The sequence below is a fragment of the Boleophthalmus pectinirostris genome, unplaced genomic scaffold, assembly GCF_026225935.1.
Source record: "Boleophthalmus pectinirostris isolate CB_2022bp ecotype Guang Dong unplaced genomic scaffold, ASM2622593v1 HiC_scaffold_3, whole genome shotgun sequence".
NCBI lineage: Eukaryota > Metazoa > Chordata > Actinopteri > Gobiiformes > Gobiidae > Boleophthalmus > Boleophthalmus pectinirostris.
Window position 1 is genome coordinate 10251686 of NW_026571299.1, and position 18248 is coordinate 10269933.

General features: G+C 38.7%; 1 protein-coding gene across 1 annotated transcript in view; it reads left to right on the top strand.

Annotated features, from left to right (window-relative positions):
• The first annotated feature begins 3003 nt into the window (after positions 1-3003).
• zgc:171566 overlaps positions 3004-18248 on the top strand; it is a 33414-nt gene continuing 18169 nt past the window's right edge. Inside the window, exons 1-5 of the mRNA XM_020920770.2 lie at positions 3004-3261; positions 11105-11219; positions 14472-14522; positions 14650-14734; positions 16729-16867. Of these exons, the coding sequence (XP_020776429.1) occupies positions 3156-3261; positions 11105-11219; positions 14472-14522; positions 14650-14734; positions 16729-16867 (496 nt within the window). The 5' untranslated portion in view covers positions 3004-3155. The remainder of the gene's footprint in view (positions 3262-11104; positions 11220-14471; positions 14523-14649; positions 14735-16728; positions 16868-18248) is intronic.

Genomic DNA, 18248 nt, shown 5'->3' on the forward strand with positions numbered 1-18248 from the left:
AATGACTGTTAGGGAAAAGAATTGGAGCCCTGTCTAACTTGTACGACAGCAGTAGGACAAACCAGTTTCACTGTGCTATGGTGAATTTGAGCTCTATTCAAAGTTTCTGTAAGAATCGTGCTCTGAAGAGAGCAAAGAAAAAGAAATACAGATCACAAACACATTAGAGTTTTAAAGATTGCTCCAACATTACTGCAAAGGTCATTTGAAAAGGTCATTTTGCATAATAGGTCTGTCTGCTTTAAAAAAGATAAATAAATAATATAATAACAATTTTGTGTTATCACAATGATGCCATCTTTGTTTTTCTATCAAATACCTCACCTACTTTTCCTCAAAAAGTCTTTATTGTTCATGTCTCGAGCCCACGTGACTTAAAGCTGCACTATGAAACATGTCTGGTGGAGAGTCTGCAATGACAACGTCTCCATGGAGACAACACTCTACACAGTTGTTTTGTTTTGTCCTAAATGTTCCACATTAAACATGTCTATCTCCATGGAGACAGACAGGTGTCACCACCAGTTCAGGGTACAGGTCAGATCTGTGGAGAGGCGAGCCAGCTCACAGTAAGAAGGAGTGATCATCCTGTTTATGGTGCACATAAGGAACACAAGTCAATCCAGGGGGAGAGACTAACTTTGCGTTCATTCAGGACACCACAGTTGTCTCATACATTTAAAAGAAGAACAAGAATGTCATCCTTACGAGCACATTACATGTAGTTGCGAAGGTGAACTCTCAGGAACTCCATCATCATCATCATCATCATCATCATCAGCCATCATCCTTGACAACAATGCCAGCAAAGGAGGAGTGTACAACCTTGACAAAGTAACAGGCACATACATCTGGAAGAGCAGAACCTCCCGCAGGCCTCTCCTGATAGTCCACAGTGACACTGACATATTAACCTACAATGCCTTTGTCATATGGAGGGAGCTGAACCCAACCTGGAGGGCAAGCAGGAGGAACTGGAGGAGGTTATTTTTGGAGGAGCTTGGAAAGGCCCTTGTGACTCAATGTATGCAAAGATGACACCAGCTTCCCCACACAGCAGTTTCAGCAGCATCTGTGAAGGCAGTGCAGTGATCTGAGCCTGGCCCTGATCAAGAAGTCACACCAGAAACCAACACAAGGGCACAGAAGAGAAGGAGATGCAACTTCTTCCCTGCAAATGTGGGACACACATATGCAAGTTCCACACATGCAAAGTTTCCTCCCACTGCTTTGAAATAAGCATAATGGCTGCAGTGGATAAATGGATATATTATAAATTCAAAGATTTTGAGAATATTCATGTCATTTTCAAATGCAATAAAATATATATAAATCATAATGGCTTTCATGTTTTTATGTATTATGTACATGATACTGTGTGATAGTAGATGTTTTTCTCCAAAAACAAGTAAAAAAAAAAATGCTTCCTCCTGCTTTCTGAAACATTGTCTTTATATATTACATATATTTATTAATGTGTGGGACAGTCTATTTAATCATTCTAAATAGATCTTTTTTTTTCCCCATTCCATTTTCTTTCCGCTGATCCGGGGCCGGGTCATGGGGGCAGCAGGGCCTCCCAAACTTCCCTCTCCACACACACTTCCTCCAGCGTTCCCAGGCCAGGGAACACCTCTCTAGGAGAGCGCCCAGGAGGCATCCGGAACAGATGCCCGAGCCACCTCAACTGGCTCCTCTCGACACGGAGGAGCATGTGACTGAGCTCCTCACCCTGTCTCTAAGGGAGCGCCCAGCCACCCTGCGGAGGAAACTCATTTAGAACGCTTGTATCCGCGATCTTCTTCTTTTGGTCATTACCCAGAGCTCATGACCATAGGTGAGGGGAGAAACATAGATTGACCAGTAAATCGAGAGCTTTGCTTTTTGGCTCAGCTCCCTCTTCATCACAACGGTCCGATCAGCAACCGCATCACTGCCGACGCTGCAGAGATCTGCCTGTCAATCTCACGCTCCATCCTCCCCTCACTTGTGAACAAATAAATAGATCTGTTGTTCAAAATTTGGAATAGACACTTACTATGAGGGACTTCTTGGTCCAGGTCAAATTTGACCCAAACCATACTGTGAAGGCTTAAGGAAATGAACAGTATGTAAAGTTAGGCAATATAATAATAACCAGTATAATTTCACAGTTTGTACTTTTGAAGTGACATACTTCTCATTTATAGTGAAGTTTCACATGTGAATGTTTTTAAAAACCTGAAAACATTTTACAGTGTATGTTCATAGATGAGCCAGGAGGCTAAAGGCGGGTAAAGGCGGTAAAGCCAACAATTGGAAGATTATTTCAACATCTTAAACACACATAATATCCAGGCATGTGGAGCTCAATGGTGACCGCCCGCTCCACTTCTGGAAGTAAAATTTCCATAATTTTTTTCCAGAAAAATTCTAATAGGTCTTGTGATGAGTTACCTCACAGCTTTTTTTTTTTTTCCCCCCTTTTTTTCAGAATGTCTATGGCATACGGTCAGTGTTGGGCTCCATAATGCACAAAATGTAAATGGACCTTAAAATTAAAACAAAAGGGACAAAACAGACCATAATGTTACACCCATGTTTGGTATCTTTGTAAAAAACTAGTTCAAAGCCTAATTATAGACACATGTATTTTAATTTTGCATAGCCTGAAAACAACAATTCTGATACTTTCATTTTTCTAGTGATTACTATATCACCTCCAGCCTATTTCTTTTGGAGTTGTGAGTTCAGTTGCTCAATGCTGATAGGCTATTTGTCACTGTTGTTTACAGTTTATATTTTTTCTTTAAATAGGCCCATTTGATTGATTCATTCATCATTTTGATTAGTTTGGACTGAACTACATGGTCTCTTGTTTTGGGCATCCACTCATACATATGCCCGACTGCTTGCTTTTCTCGTGAGATCTGGCAACCCCCCCCCCCACACACACACACACACACACACAGCAAAACCCAGGCGCGCTCCTCCGCTCCGCTCCAGACACTTCACCTGCAGCGGCCGTGCGTACCAGTCCTTCCCCGCGGCGCGTACAGAAACCCCGGGGCTCGGTCCTTCCTCTCCTCTCTCCTCTTCTCCTCCGCTCCCCCCGCGCTCCATCCTCCGTCCTCACGCCACCGTCCCTGGACTCGACTCCTCTCCGCGGTGCGTGGATGTTTCGACCGGTGATCGCGCTGCTGCTGGCGGCCGGGCTCTGCTGCGGTCCTCCGGGGAGCGAGGCGGTGCAGAGCCGGGCACTCAACTACCGCCCCGTCATCGGTAAGGTGCACCCGGGATAGGCGCACTCATGTCCCGCTGCACGGGGGCACGACGGGGAAGAGGGGGCTGGTGGTAGGGGGGCACGCGCGGAGGGATCATTATGTAATTCTTGAGAATGTTCCAGAGATCATGCAACATTTTTTTGTGAAATATTTCATAAACATAGCGTGAGTTTACAGGGATTTTTATTTTATTTTTTTTTTTTACGTTTAACCTCCAAGCTTCACGTGCATTTAACATTTAACTATTCTGTTTTATTATTTAGCATGTATTATGATTGTGAGCCATTAGCCTATAGTATATTTTTGTGTTTACTTATTATTATTTTTATTAATTCAGTTTTCCAAAACCCATAGGCATTTTTTCCGTTTAAATCGATCTTATTTCTTTAGTTTATGACTGAAACCTACGTAAAGGTGCACTGTGTAACTTTTTCTGGTGGGGGATCTGCTTATCTCCATGGAAATGTTTATTCAGTGGCCTGGAAGGTTCCACAGTATGGCATTTATTTTATAGGAAGTGTTTCCATTGCTTAAAGGTCCTATATTATGCACACTTGACCCTTCTGAGCTTTAGTCACGTCATAATGTTGTTACCTCACCAAAAACAAACCTGGAGTTGTGTTTTGTTTCATTCACGTGTTTGAGTCATCCTTTGTTATTAGTCTGTCTTCATTTCTAAAGCTTGAAATGCTCTGTTCCACCTTGTGATGTCATGAAGCGGTATAGTTTTCAAGTTAATAGCTCCTTTTACCCTTAGTTCAGAGATCGGCAATTCCAGTGCTGAAATTAAATGATTCTAGTGAAGGTGTGTGCAGTTTAAAAACACAGTGGAGCATGTTATTTTTTGTTTTTACCACATGACATGATCAGTTCCCTGAAGCATTGACTCACGTAGGACTGACTGCTTAATACTGCTACAACTACTACCACTACTACTACTACTTCTACCACTACTACTACTACTACTACTACTACTACTACTACTACTACTACTACTGCTGCTGCTGCTGCTGCTGCTATTACTCCTACCAATACTACTACTACTACTGCTACTACTACTACTACTATTACTAATACTACTAATACTACTACTACTGCTGCTACTACTACTACTACTACTACTACTACTACTACTACTACTACTGCTGCTGCTATTACTCCTACCAATACTACTACTACTACTGCTACTACTACTACTACTACTATTACTAATACTACTAATACTACTACTACTACTGCTACTACTACTACTACTACTATTACTAATACTACTAATACTACTACTACTGCTGCTACTACTACTACTACTACTACTACTACTATTACTAATACTACTACTACTACTACTACTACTACTACTACTACTGCTGCTGCTGTTGCTATTACTACTACCAATACTACTACTACTACTGCTACTACTACTACTACTACTATTACTACTACTACTAATACTACTACTACTACTGCTGCTACTACTACTACTACTACTACTACTACTACTATTCCTACTGCTTCTACTAATACTACTATTACTACTACTACTAATACTACTACTACTACTACTACTGCTGCTGCTACTATTACTACTACTATTACTACTACTACTACTACTACTACTACTAATACTGCTACTGTATTACTACTACTACTACTACTACTATTACTACTACTGCTACTATTACTACTACTATTACTACTACTATTATTACTACTGCTACTACTACTACTGGTACTATTACTACTACTACTACTACTACTACTACTACTATAATAATAATGCATCAGTTTTACCATCAGTTTTATCTAGAGCTTTTCTGGACACTCAGAGACACTTTACAGATCATTATTCATTCACTACTACTACTACTGTAGCCACAGCTGCCCTGGGACAGACTGACAGAAGCAATGCTGCCAATCTGCACCTATCGGCCTCTCCGACCCCCACCATCACTCACACACACACCACTTTCATACTAGAAAATGTGGGTGAAGTGTTTTGCCTAAGGACACAATGACAATTTTTGCAACTGGTGCCCCACTGTGGCCCCTGATTTTCCCAGCAGTCTCCCATCCAAGGATTAACCAGGAACGGCCCTGCTTTGCTTTTGAGAGCTGATGGGATCAGTCTTTGACAAACCAGTATGGCCACAATCTTAAGGCTTGGCATCTTGAATCTTTGCAGCAAATGTTTTCACTAATAATTTTACACTCTAAATTTAGACTGTTGAATTTGGTGGCATAATATTTAAATTGTATATGATTAATTTATTATTATTATTATTATTATTATTATTATTATTATTATTATTATTATTATTATTATTACATTTTAAAATCTGTACATAAAAAAAATTCAAAATATGATGTAACAAATGATCTTCAGTAAAGGTTATATATGACATAGTTGAGTTGCTGCACAGATGGATGAAGTATATATTATTTGAGCCACAGCTAGTCAAATTATTACTTCTATTGTACATTTAGACTTTTTAAATCCACTATCAGCTAAATAAATACTGGAATATGGCTTTTGAGGTTTAATCAACAATATTTACTAATTAAGTGTTCTATGTATAAAAATCTGAAATGGTTAATTCTCTTTATGACATTTTGATTTAGTCTTTATTATAAAAAGATCTTTCCATGTGTTTTAGAGTTTAGCCCAGGCGTCTCCAACCTGTAGCTCGAGTGCTACCAGTAGCCCTCCACCCCCTTCCAAGTAGCTCACCAAAGGATTTCTAAATTATACATATTGTACAAAATAACCCAAATTTGATTAGAATTACCTTTATAAATCGATAATGGCTTAACGTTTTATATGCATCTAACTGTAGAACACCTAAGGCTTGCCCTCGTATATTGACTCAATTTCTTGAGACTGTCAAAATGAGTAGCTCTTCGACATTTTCATTTTGTAAAAGTAGCTCACTGGATGCAAAAGGTTGGAGATCCCTGGTTTAGACTATAAAAAATAAAGTTAACATGATAACTACTACTACTTCAGAGCAGAACTGGAGTATTCCAGTATACATAAACGTAAACACTGATATTTACATGTAGTAGGGGGAGTTCTATTATAGATCTCCTGCTGGAAAATTATGAAAGAGCAAAACTTCTACTGCTAGTTTGAGTCCAATGAAGACCCCAGAAACAGTCACCCCTCACGCAGTCATGGTTTTTAGGGTGTGTACTCAATGCAATGGCTGCTGGGTAATATGTAAATTATTTTAATTATGTTCTTTGAAAGTCATTGTTGCCAGTAGAAGGTGCATGAACTGGAGTGAAACACTAGTCCAGGTGTATTTTTTGTTGACATCGAGTATTAAAAGTATTAAAAAATAAATAAAATAAAAAATCTGTTGGACTTTAATGTGATCTCTTAAAACTTAAAGCAGGCATGTCCAAACTATGGCCTGTGGGTCAAATGTGGCCCTCAGACTTCCAGGTGAATTGGCTCAGATTACCTTGCATCAATTAAAAATTAACTTTTTACTGCAAGTACTGCAGAAAAATCTACCTTGATAAAGCTAATATTGAATATTTAATGTGTGGTTTTAAGGATCTTATCATTCTAACGTATTAAACATGCACATATTTCAGTTATTCACTGTTTTGAGCACCAGTCTACAGCCCTCGATCGGCCCTCTGCTTCGTCTGTGTTTACTGTAGATTTGTGGCCCTTGATGAAAAAAGTTTGGACACCCTTGACTTAAAAGTAGCTTTTCTGGGAAATAGTTTGTCAAATAGTTTGCTCCATGGAGATGTTGTTGCTTTGTTTGCTCTGAAAATTTCACAGTATGGTATTAAACCTTCCTGTAGTCATGGAGACCAAACCAGACAAAGTTACAGGTCAGATCTGTGGAGAGACAACCCCGCTCACAGTCAGAATATCTGTTTTTCTGGGCATTTTAGAGCTATAGAAATAAATGTAAATTAATAAATTTAAAGTAGAGCTGTTTAATTTCACTGTGAAAAATTCCAGGCACAGCAATGACATAAGCAAGCAGGTGACACCCATCCACAAAGTTACATAGTGTACCTTTAAAAGTACAATTAAGATTTTACTTTTACAAAGTAGCAAGGAACCCAGTTTTAGGATTCCTGATTAAAAAAAATATATAAAAGAGCAAAACTTCTGACTCAAAAATTGTCAAATCCAGGTCCCACTAGAACACAGATCTCCCAGACTTATGGTTTTGAGACTTACTCCAGAAGACAATCCATTGTCTTTATGTAAATTGTGTACAGAAGACTCTTTTCCACCTTGTGATGTCATGAAGGTGTTAGCAGCTACTTTTCACCTTACTTTTACCACTAGAGATTGGAAATTCCAGGGCTGAAATGATCCAAATGTTTTTCTGTTTGAGAGAAGAACTCAGTCAAACAAAACACAACTCCAGATCTGTTTGTGATTAGGAGACATATAGATCACAAACTGCGTAATACGGGCCTTTAAAAAGTTCAAACCGTTTCAAAAAAGTAAAACAAAACAAAACAGGGCCTTTAATAGTAATTATACAGATGATTCCTGAATTCTAACCAATATTATTATTTCATTTACTCCTTGTTGCAAATGGTTGATCTGTTACAATGATCTGATCATGCCATTTCTTGTACCATAAAGAGGATATAGAATTTTTTAACAGTCATGTCTTTGGTTTGGTTTTGCAGCTTCTTCTATTGTGCGGTTCTTTGGTGGTTGGCAAGTTTTGAAACACAAAACACTTTTTGGAAATCGTATGTGAATTTAACTGTAAAATATGGGTTTAATCTCACAACCGTTCAAGCGTAAAAAAAATTGAAGTAAAAAAATTAGAAGGATTTGATGTTTTTTTAATTATGACTTGGTTTAGAGGGATAGTACCTGTGGTGAATATTTGTCATAGTTTTACATCAGTTAAGTGGCAGTTTGTGGGAAAAAAGTTGAATGTAAAAGTACAAAAATACAGGAAGTAGCGCTCAGTACTGGAACAGAACATAATGGAACAAACACCTAAAATTCCATCAAAAATCCAGCAACAGTTACTCATGAGAGACAAATTTTTCTCAAGGCTTACACCTTAATTCAACAAAAAATCTTTTATTTTATCAGTTAAATCATAACTATTGTGTAATTTTGATGTTTTGGCCAATCTTAACATTATGGTTGCTAAGAATAGACTCATCAAGAATCTTGGACTTCCGGTCATTGCGCAATCCATACTGGGAAGGATTTTCCGAAAAAGTGAGCATTAAACCACCATGTTTGTTTTCCCGGTGGGATGCGTCTATTGACAAAGCCGATCTTTTACAAGCCTTTTGAACCATATCGCTTTTGTTTCTGGTTCTGATATTGTCATATTTTAGTTTTGGGATTTGAACATTGTAATTGTGTGGTTGTTGGATGTCCTGACAGTAGAAAACTGCTCAATAAATTTGTTTGTGAACTCCATAAATGCAAAAGGGAATCAGATGTGTGTGACTGCAAACCTCCGTTCAAACTGTTTCCCTTCCCAGTGGAATTGAAAAATAGTGAAAGGCGATGGGCAGGATTGATCCATGGGAACGATGAAAAAGGTAGCCTTTGACGGCCTAAATTATTCCGAGTTTGTAGCGAACATTTTGTATGTGGAGCGCCAACAAAACAAAATCACGATCCACTCAGCCTTTGTTACGAATTTAAAAAGTAACCAAAGCAAAAGGCACCAGCTGTTCACCAAGAAACAACTTCCGCAAACACTGCAAACGAATGTTGCTGTAAAGCCACAAGAACAAGAAAGTGCTCGCTCGGCCTGTTTATCTTCTATATCTCTCGCTTAATAAACGGGATCCCACTTTGATGGCACTCCACATACAAAATGTTCGCTGCAAACTCGGGATGATTTAGGCAGTCTGCCTAATCTGCCCATCTCCTTTGCCTTTCACTATTTTTCAATTCCGTTGGGAAGAGAAACAGTTTGAACAAAGGTTTGCAGTCACACACATCTGATTCCCTTTTGCATTTATGGAGGAAACTCTTTATTGTCTTACATGTCCTCAAATGTATCTTAAGTTGATTAGCACCAGCCTGTGAGACACGTGACACTCTGCTTTGATATGTATGTAACGTGTATTTCTGTATAAATACTCAGGGGAAGGTACTTGGGCAGAGACTCGGGAAAAATGGAGTAGGGACATACTGCTGGTTAAGAGAGGCTGTTGGTCTGTGGCCAGGGCAGGCCTAACTCCTGTCCATATCTGCTGTAAGAATAAACCTTTGTCTGTATTCCAAAAACTCACTGGACTTCACAAATGAATGAATTATTTATTATTATTATTATTATTATTATTATTATTATTATTATTATTATTATTATTATTATTATTATTATATTATTAAGAGATACATCATTTTTTCCACAACACTGCATTCACTACTACTTGTGTCTGCTGTATACTGTAGTTATAATCTGTGACATCCGTGGATTATAATACGCAATATTCTAAAGCAGGGGTGTCAAACTCATTTTGGTCCGGGGGCCGTATCCAACCTACTTTGATCCCAAAGGGGCCGGATCAGAAAACTCATGTCATATAAACCCCAAAAATAACAATAAGTTCAAATATTTGTGCAGAGAAACACAAATCTATTACAGAAATCTTTTTTAATTGATGAACTCTTTCTTTTACAAAATATTATAATATTATGAACCTGAAACTTTGTGTTGAAATTACATTTTTCTTAATGTTTTAACTTGAACTTGTATGTAAATAGGAATAAGTTCATTTTTCTTGTAAAATTCTGCACTCGGCTCCACTTTTCTCATGTTGGACATTTTTCTGATGAGGGTGTCACGGTCAACAGTCAAAACGATCGTCCTTTAAGAGCATTTGGAAAGAGACAAGTCTTCATTTGTGCTGCTCTGGTGGGAGGGGCCACGTACAGAGACACTGGAGATGCTGCTGTGATAAACACCACAGAAAATTACCAATATTTTAATAGAAAATATAATTAAAATATTTTAGTAGAAAATCCCCCGAGGGCCAGATTAAAGGTCTTGGAGGGCCGGATCTGGCCCCCGGGCCTTATGTTTGACACCTGTGTTCTAAAGAAACAGTTATCTGACTTCCGTGTTCTGCTTGGTCCCAGTGAAGCTCAAACCTAAAGTCATCACAACAAAAAGCCACAAATCTGTCAGCACCTCCGATGGAGCGCTGTACATCACACTAGCAAGCCATGGATTTTTTTCATTTGTACCAAAATGACTACTGAATACTACATGTATCACAGATTAAGAAAATAAAATTCAAGAATGATGTAAGGACAGAGCAGTGGGCGTGTACAAGTGGTGGTGAAAACAGGGGTTGATTGGCAAATTTGCACCTTGACAAAAAGCCATTAAAGACTCAAACACGCGCAAATCACTCCAAATAATGAATAATAATGATGGATTAGTTTTATAAAGCATTTTTACAGGCAGACTGGAAACAAGGCTGTCAATCTGCCATCAGCCCCTCCGACCACCACCTCATCAGACAGCACTTTCATACTGGGCAATGTGGCTGAAGTGCCTTGCTTAAGGACACAGTGATAGTATTTTCCCACTGGCGCTCCACTGTGGCACCTGATTCTCCCAGTGGTCTCCCATCCAAGTATTAACCAGGCTCGCTAGTATGACCACAAATACAACTTTGAGAGGGTAAATGAGACGGGAAAACAACTAAAACATGGTTAAAAGCTCTGAAAAGTTGATTTAGCTGCTTTATACAGGTTTCAAACACTAGGACACATTTTGCTGCGTTCATGCTGGACAAAAACAGTGTTACGTGACAGATGTTTTTCTCTGAGAATGACATGTGATGCCATCTGTTCTGTTTTTCAGGTATTTTGGCCCAAGAGAACCTCCCAAATGACCCCTCCCCACAGGGCACCTCCTACATCGCAGCGTCATACGTCAAATACATAGAGAGCGCTGGAGCCAGGGTGGTCCCCATCAGGTAAAAATACATTATAATAACATGAATAAATAAATTAATAACCCTTTTTTTCCTGATTCATTTTTCCCATAGATATTCCCCCCTAAAATATATATAATAATATAAATAAATAAACAAATAACTACTTTTTTTCTCATTATTTTTTCCCATAGATATTCTCCTAACAATATATATAATAATAAAAATAAATAAATAAATAACCCCTTTTTTGTAAAATTTCAGATAATTGGGGGAATTATGCAGATATTTTAATGTATTGATTTATTTATTTTTTTCCTACCATGTTGTAACAGTGTTGCTTCATCAAAAACAAGACTGAAGTGGTTTTAGATCAACCGTGCATTTCCCAGTAATTTAACTCTAGTCAAACCATCCTTATTGTCAGCAGTACGAGCCCGTCCAATGCTTCACCCACAAACCTACATCATCCATGCTTCCACATGACAGTTCTCCATAAATATACATAAAATATACAAAAATATGATACAAAACTGTACACTATGTGATTTCCCATGCTGGGAAAGGGGAAGTGAGCAAAAGAAGTAAAGACTGAGAGCGCCAAAAACAAAAGTAAAGCTTAATATAAACATAAATATGTTGTTTTTGGTGAATATAGCATTTTCAAAACAATAAACGGTAACATGGAACATCTAAACATGTTATTTGTTATAGAAGTTAAAGGTGCATTGTGTAACTTTTCCAGTGGCGGGTGTGTCAAATACTTTTCTCCGTGAAGATGTTAATACTTTGTCTGGAATGTTTCACAGTATGGCATTAAACCTTTCTATCTTCATGGAGACCAGACCAAGTTACAGGTCAGATCTCGCTCACAGCCAGAATGTCTGTATTTCTAGGTGTTTTTGAGCTACAAAACCACAAATGCAAAGTAGAGATGTTTAATGTCATACTGTGGAACATTCCAGGCAGAGCAATAAGCATTTTATTTATTTATTTTTACATTTTTGATACACCAATCCAGACAACTCCTAAGCTGTCTTCCTCATCTTTGGAGGAATCAGACCTCTTGACCTACTCCGTGAAAAGGTTTTTGTGACATGTGATTAAATGTGTTGTTATAGGGAGCTCCAGAATGTGGTGTTGTCATTTTGTGCGTCATTGGGAATGTGGAAAAACTGATTTACCTAATTGGGTTACATGACTAAGATACTGAAAACAGGTCGATCACGAACATGATCTTGTTTTATTGAGGTGTGATTTCCAAAAACTAGGTCACATATTTGTAGGTGGTTTATTATTAGTAGTAGCGTTGTAGACAAGACTGCACTAATAGAGACCAGTCAGAGACCACAGGGTCCCAAGACCAGGACAAGACCAAGACAAGACCAGGACTATTAAAGACTGAGATCGAGACAAGACCAAGACCATGGCCCATTGAGACCAAATGGAGACAATCTTTGCAATTTTCTACATTTATTTGATTTTACAGTTATTCTGGCACATATATATCAATGTTTTTGTAAATCCATCTCCATTTTATCACTCTTGAAGTGTCAGACCTTGAGACAGACAGTACCGAGTCAATGCGCCTTCAAGTCCAAGACGAGACCGAGTCAAAGCGCCTTCAAGACAGAGACGAGACCGAGTCAAAGTGCCTTCAAGTCCGAGACGAGACCGAGTCAAAGCGCCTTCAAGACAGAGACGAGACCAAGTCAAAGTGCCTTCAAGTCCGAGGCGAGGCCGAGTCAAAGCGCCTTCAAGACTGAGACGAAACAGAGTCAAAGCGCCTTCAAGACAGAGACGAAACAGAGTCAAAGCGCCTTCAAGACAGAGACGAAACAGAGTCAAAGTGCCTTCAAGTCCGAGGCGAGGCCGAGTCAAAGCGCCTTCAAGACTGAGATGAGACCGAGTCAAAGCGCTTTCAAGTCCTAGACGAGACCGAGTCAAAGCGCCTTCAAGACCGAGGCGAGGCCGAGTCAAAGCGCCTTCAAGTCCGAGGCGAGGCCGAGTCAAAGCGCCTTCAAGACCGAGACGAGACCGAGTCAAAGCGCCTTCAAGCCTGAGACAAGATTGAGTCCGAGACGAGACCAAAACTGTAAAAAATGGTTTCTAGGCCAGTCTCAAGACTTAGACCGTTTTCGAGTACTAAGACACTAAGGCTGAATCCCATTACACCCCTTGGCCATACCACTTTCCCCTACCCTTCGTCTTGTGTGTTCGCGTGTAGGGGTAGGGCTGTCCCAGTTACTGTTATGGCAGAGTCATTGAAGAAAGTGGTAGAGCTATGTACCCCTCCAAACGAAGACGGGTATGAGCAATTTCCCAGAATGCCTTGCGAATCACCGGCAAGATGGCTGCTACCATAACCACAGAGACTAAAGAAGTTCACAACTTGTAGACCACATGTTAGATTTGTGGCAAGCGGGTGGAGACTACTTATAATGCATGTGGTTATTAACGGAGTGTCCCAAATCATAGGGGATTGTTTCTAACCCCTACCCCTTGTTGCTCAGTTTCAAGAGGTAAAGGGAATGGGTAGAAATTAGAAATGGGATTGGCCCTAATTATTGGCTCTAGCAGTTTTACTCTTTTGTGCAAAGATTACTGTAGTAGTGGATGATACCAGTGTTTTTTTGTTGTCATTCTACACATCTGTCTAACATATATGACCCTCAAATTCAAATTACTAAAGAATTAAAGCCATAGTGTAGAAGTTTTTACTCAAAAATTGAAGCTACTAAAATGTGTATTGATACTAGACACTCATTTCCAGTAAATGCTGTGTAAAAGGTTTATGTATTTATGTATTTAAAAACATCAAAAACAGTGCATAGTGTTGAGTTTTATCCGTGTATGTATAGTTTTTGAAATGTTTGTGACAGCACTAGCCCCACTTACATCACCACTGGACTTTAGGGTTGATCACAAGACGACATTTGGAAACACAGATTATTTGTCAAACAGGCGAAGCAATCACTTGATAGTCTTCCAGAAACATTGCACAAAGCAGCTTTAATGGTCCAGTTCTCCATTCACAAGAAACTTCAGATTGTCATACTTGTGTTAAAAAGGAATAAATTGAGGTCTTTTATAAGTTTCCTTCTGAAAATTTAAAATTTAAAGAGCAGAACTTCTGAATTGGAAACTTTCAAATCATTGTGTCCACTAAAATTCATCTTCTTCTCGATCAGGGTTTGAAGTAGTTTGAAAGCTCACACATTTCTCTTGGCTGGAAGTCATTAGGAATTATTGTTATGGAAATATCCCTGAGCCTTTTGCACTTTTTCCTCACAGAATAAACCGAACAGAGGAGGAGTACGTGAAGCTCTTCAACTCTATCAATGGGTGAGTCTATTGTCAAGACAAATATAATTAATTAAAACCATATTAACAAAAGCAAACAATAATAATAACTTACTAAATGCATATACGCTGATGTAAAATGTCTCTAAAACTCTGTGTGTTGTTGCAGGTTGTTGCTGCCAGGGGGCGACATTAACATTGAGACGTCACTGTTCACGCGGACCGCCAAGATTTTCTACAAATTGGCGTTAAAGGTATGAATAAAAATGTGTGGGATTTTCTAATTTAGTTAACATTTTATAACAGTTTATAAGCCAAAATGTATCAAAAACTTTAACATACCGCTTTTCACCTCCACCAGTACATACCGTTCTGTTCTTACTTTCATTCTTTAGTTTTATTTTGTTGAATGGTGATATTCGTAGGATTCGGACGCGTCGTGTAGTAATTTTAGCCCACACCAAAATCACAGATCACTAGGTCCATACGAAGGGTCGACATGTATAAATATAAAAGAGGATTCATGGATGTCATAGATTATAACTGTATAGCAGACAAAACCTAAAAAAAAAGTATGTTTCTTTAACATTGTTATAATGTAATAATAATATCATAGTTTACCTGGAGTTATTTATTAAATTCTGTTATAATATTTCATTTTTATTTTCCCAGGATTGTGACATCATAGGTAGAAATCATACATAAGCACATTTGAAGGCCAGTAAACAGATAATGCATGTGTCCTTTAAAGCCACAGTATGTAACATAGCCAAAAGTTTATGGCACTGGAAAACATGCATCGTTGCTCTAAGTGGGGCTTGCTTCTTAGGCGCACTCAAACTAGGACTTTAGAACCGATTGCGTAGGGTTCTATGTCCCACACTTACACTTGCACAACTGAACTGAGCCACAGCCCAGTGACGTCATCACACGGCACTGTTTGTTTACATGTTGTACAGTAATGCTATCGCTTCAGCTGTTACGACCCAAAGGGCAACATATTTAAAAGGACACAGGAGTCAAAATATAGCATTTTAATGTCTTTTATTTCTAGTTGGTTCTTAATTTTTAGGTTTTTAAAGAAATTTAAAAACTCTCCCGTGCCCAAAAAAATTATGAAAAGTAATAAACAGAGAGGTGGACCTGGTGAGTCAGCCAAACAGAACAAAAAGGTGCGACACCAGGCCAACCCGTACAGGGCTGTAGAAGCTGGTTGCAGTACCTGTAACTAAAGACAAGAAAAACCCCAAACAAACCTGAACCTCCCCCAAAAAAGTGAAAACAGGACAGCCGGTCTCACCAGGTCAAAACAAAAGGTTAATGGCTAATGAAGGCTACATGGCAGCCCACCTTGCACCTGGCTGACAGGGGCAAGGCCACCCTCAGGGCGCGAACACGGAGTCTGGAGTGAGCAAGGTGAGCGGGGCTGGGCGGAGCAGGGCACATGGAGCGGAGGAACAGAGAGAGAGAGCGCCACGGGCAGACAGCCGTAGTTATAGGGTCCGCACAGCCATGCAAAAATAAACCATAAACAAAAGTTACGCAAAAGGGACTAATTACAAAACTTACTACAAAAAGGAACACAAAAAAACTAATGACCCAAATCAACTTGCCTGCGCATAACATTAGCGGAGAAAGAAGTCCACTGGCGTGAAATATTTATTCAATAGTGAGGCAGATATGCATCCTCTTATGATACTCAGTGAGTTTATGGATATAATAGCAGCGCAGAGAAGACAAGCTGCAAAACTTCTGTCTCTTTCACAGTCCTTATTAAAAGTAAGCATGAATTTAATGTGTTTGGGGCAGAGTTCATTCAGTTTCCCTTATATGAGTAAGATTCATACATCTGACAGGGACCATACAGTGAAGTCGTGTGAGCGTGCGTACATGAGCAACTGTGCTTTGCTTTGGCCCATCTCCTCCAACCAGCCCAGAGTCCCAGCTGTGCTGTACCTGGGAGCAGTTTGATTGCGCTCACACTGACGATTGCACCGTGCTTTAGGGGCTAGCCACGCTTTAGGGACACGGTTCGAATGGCCTGGAGTGTGCCCTTATTTGTTTGGCCTGGAGGACCTCTGGCTATAATATTTCATAATATGGCATAAAAGTTCAGAAGTATGGTTTTAACTTTCTGTTTCCATGGAATCAAGTTTTTTTTTTGTTTTTTTTTAAAGATAAACACTTAGGTTGATTAGTAGTAAAAAGGCTGTAAAAAAGTCAAATCTTGTCTCCTCTGTGTTTGCAGGCGAATGATGCGGGGGACTACTTTCCTCTGTGGGGCACATGTCAGGGCTTCCAACAGCTCAGTGTCCTCACTGCCAACAAGAACCTGCTCACGAGCACAAACACTGAAGCTGTAGCTCTGCCCCTCTCCTTCACCCCGGGTAATTTTTTTTTTTCTTCTTCTTTTTTTTCTCCTTTTTTTTATGCTACATCTTTTTTTCTGATGCAAACAGAGCATGCATCTCTCTGATTGGTTAATCCACCTGTCAATCACACTCTCTGAAATCAGTGAGAAAGGACACAGCTCCCGATCCACTCGTCTTTGTAAAGTTTTGTCAAAGCGTGTGGTTCTGGCTCTCTTACAACCAGATATGCCTAAAACAAAAGTAAAACTACAGTGGAAAGTTTTATCTCTTTGTCAGCACCGTTTATCTAAAGTGGAAATCATTTGTTTTCTAAAGTGGTCAAAGCTGCAGTACCACTAAATAACCACACAACTGAACTTTAGTTTTATTTTCATTTAGCACAAAATACAGGATAATGTGCACTGCAAAAACTAAAATCTTGTTACATTAAGATGACTTGAAATAAGAAAGTTTTATCATGATTTGAGTAAATTTCACTTGACAAGTAAAATTAACTACCGGTGGAACAAAGACTTTTTGTACTTAAAATACATCTTATCTACACTTAAAATAAGAAAAACAAGAAATAAATTATTCCATTGGTAGATCATTTTACTTGTCAAGTTGAATCTCTTCAAAGTAAGTAAAATGTTCTTAATTTAAGCCATTTAACCTTACCTAGATATTGTTTTTTGCAGTGTGAAGGATGGTTACCAAAAAAACAATAAAGGAGAATTAAAATGTGGTAGCCTTCATATAAAATGCACTTGGCTCTAATAAAACAGTGCAGTGAGAGATGATAAGACACATAAATACAGAATGCCATATGGGAAAGAGCTGGTATTCAGTAGAAGGCATTTTAAAGCGTTTTTTTAATGGACATTGTGATTTTTTTCTAAATGAAGAGGGCAGGCTGTTCCATATTTTAGATCCTTTGTATTCATTCTTTGAAATTACCTGATCCAGAAGAGTTAGATACTATAAAAAAGTCCAATCAGTACTAGTACAGAGTAGTATGGCCCTGGTGGTAGTATGGTGGAAGACGTACTCAGTTTTGTTATTTAAGTAAAAGTACAGATCCTGAACAGACAAATATTCAAGTAAAAGTGAAAAAAAAACTAAAAGTATTTTGCATTGGTATGAGGCTTCAAAAGTATTGATTTTGATACAGATTTGTGCTGAATATTCTGAATCAAACATTTTTTCCAGCTGTTTTTATTTGTATATTTTTGTTTGCTCAAATTATGAACATGTTAAAAATAAACCCTCGGCTTCTGCGGCAGGTCTGAAATAATAATAACAAATACTTTAACTTCTCAGTCCAGTTCAAAATTTAGTGAAATAGAAAGTACAGAAAATGATTCTCACAAATGTAATGAAGTAAAAGTAAAAAGCATCCACTGTTAAATGCAGTAAA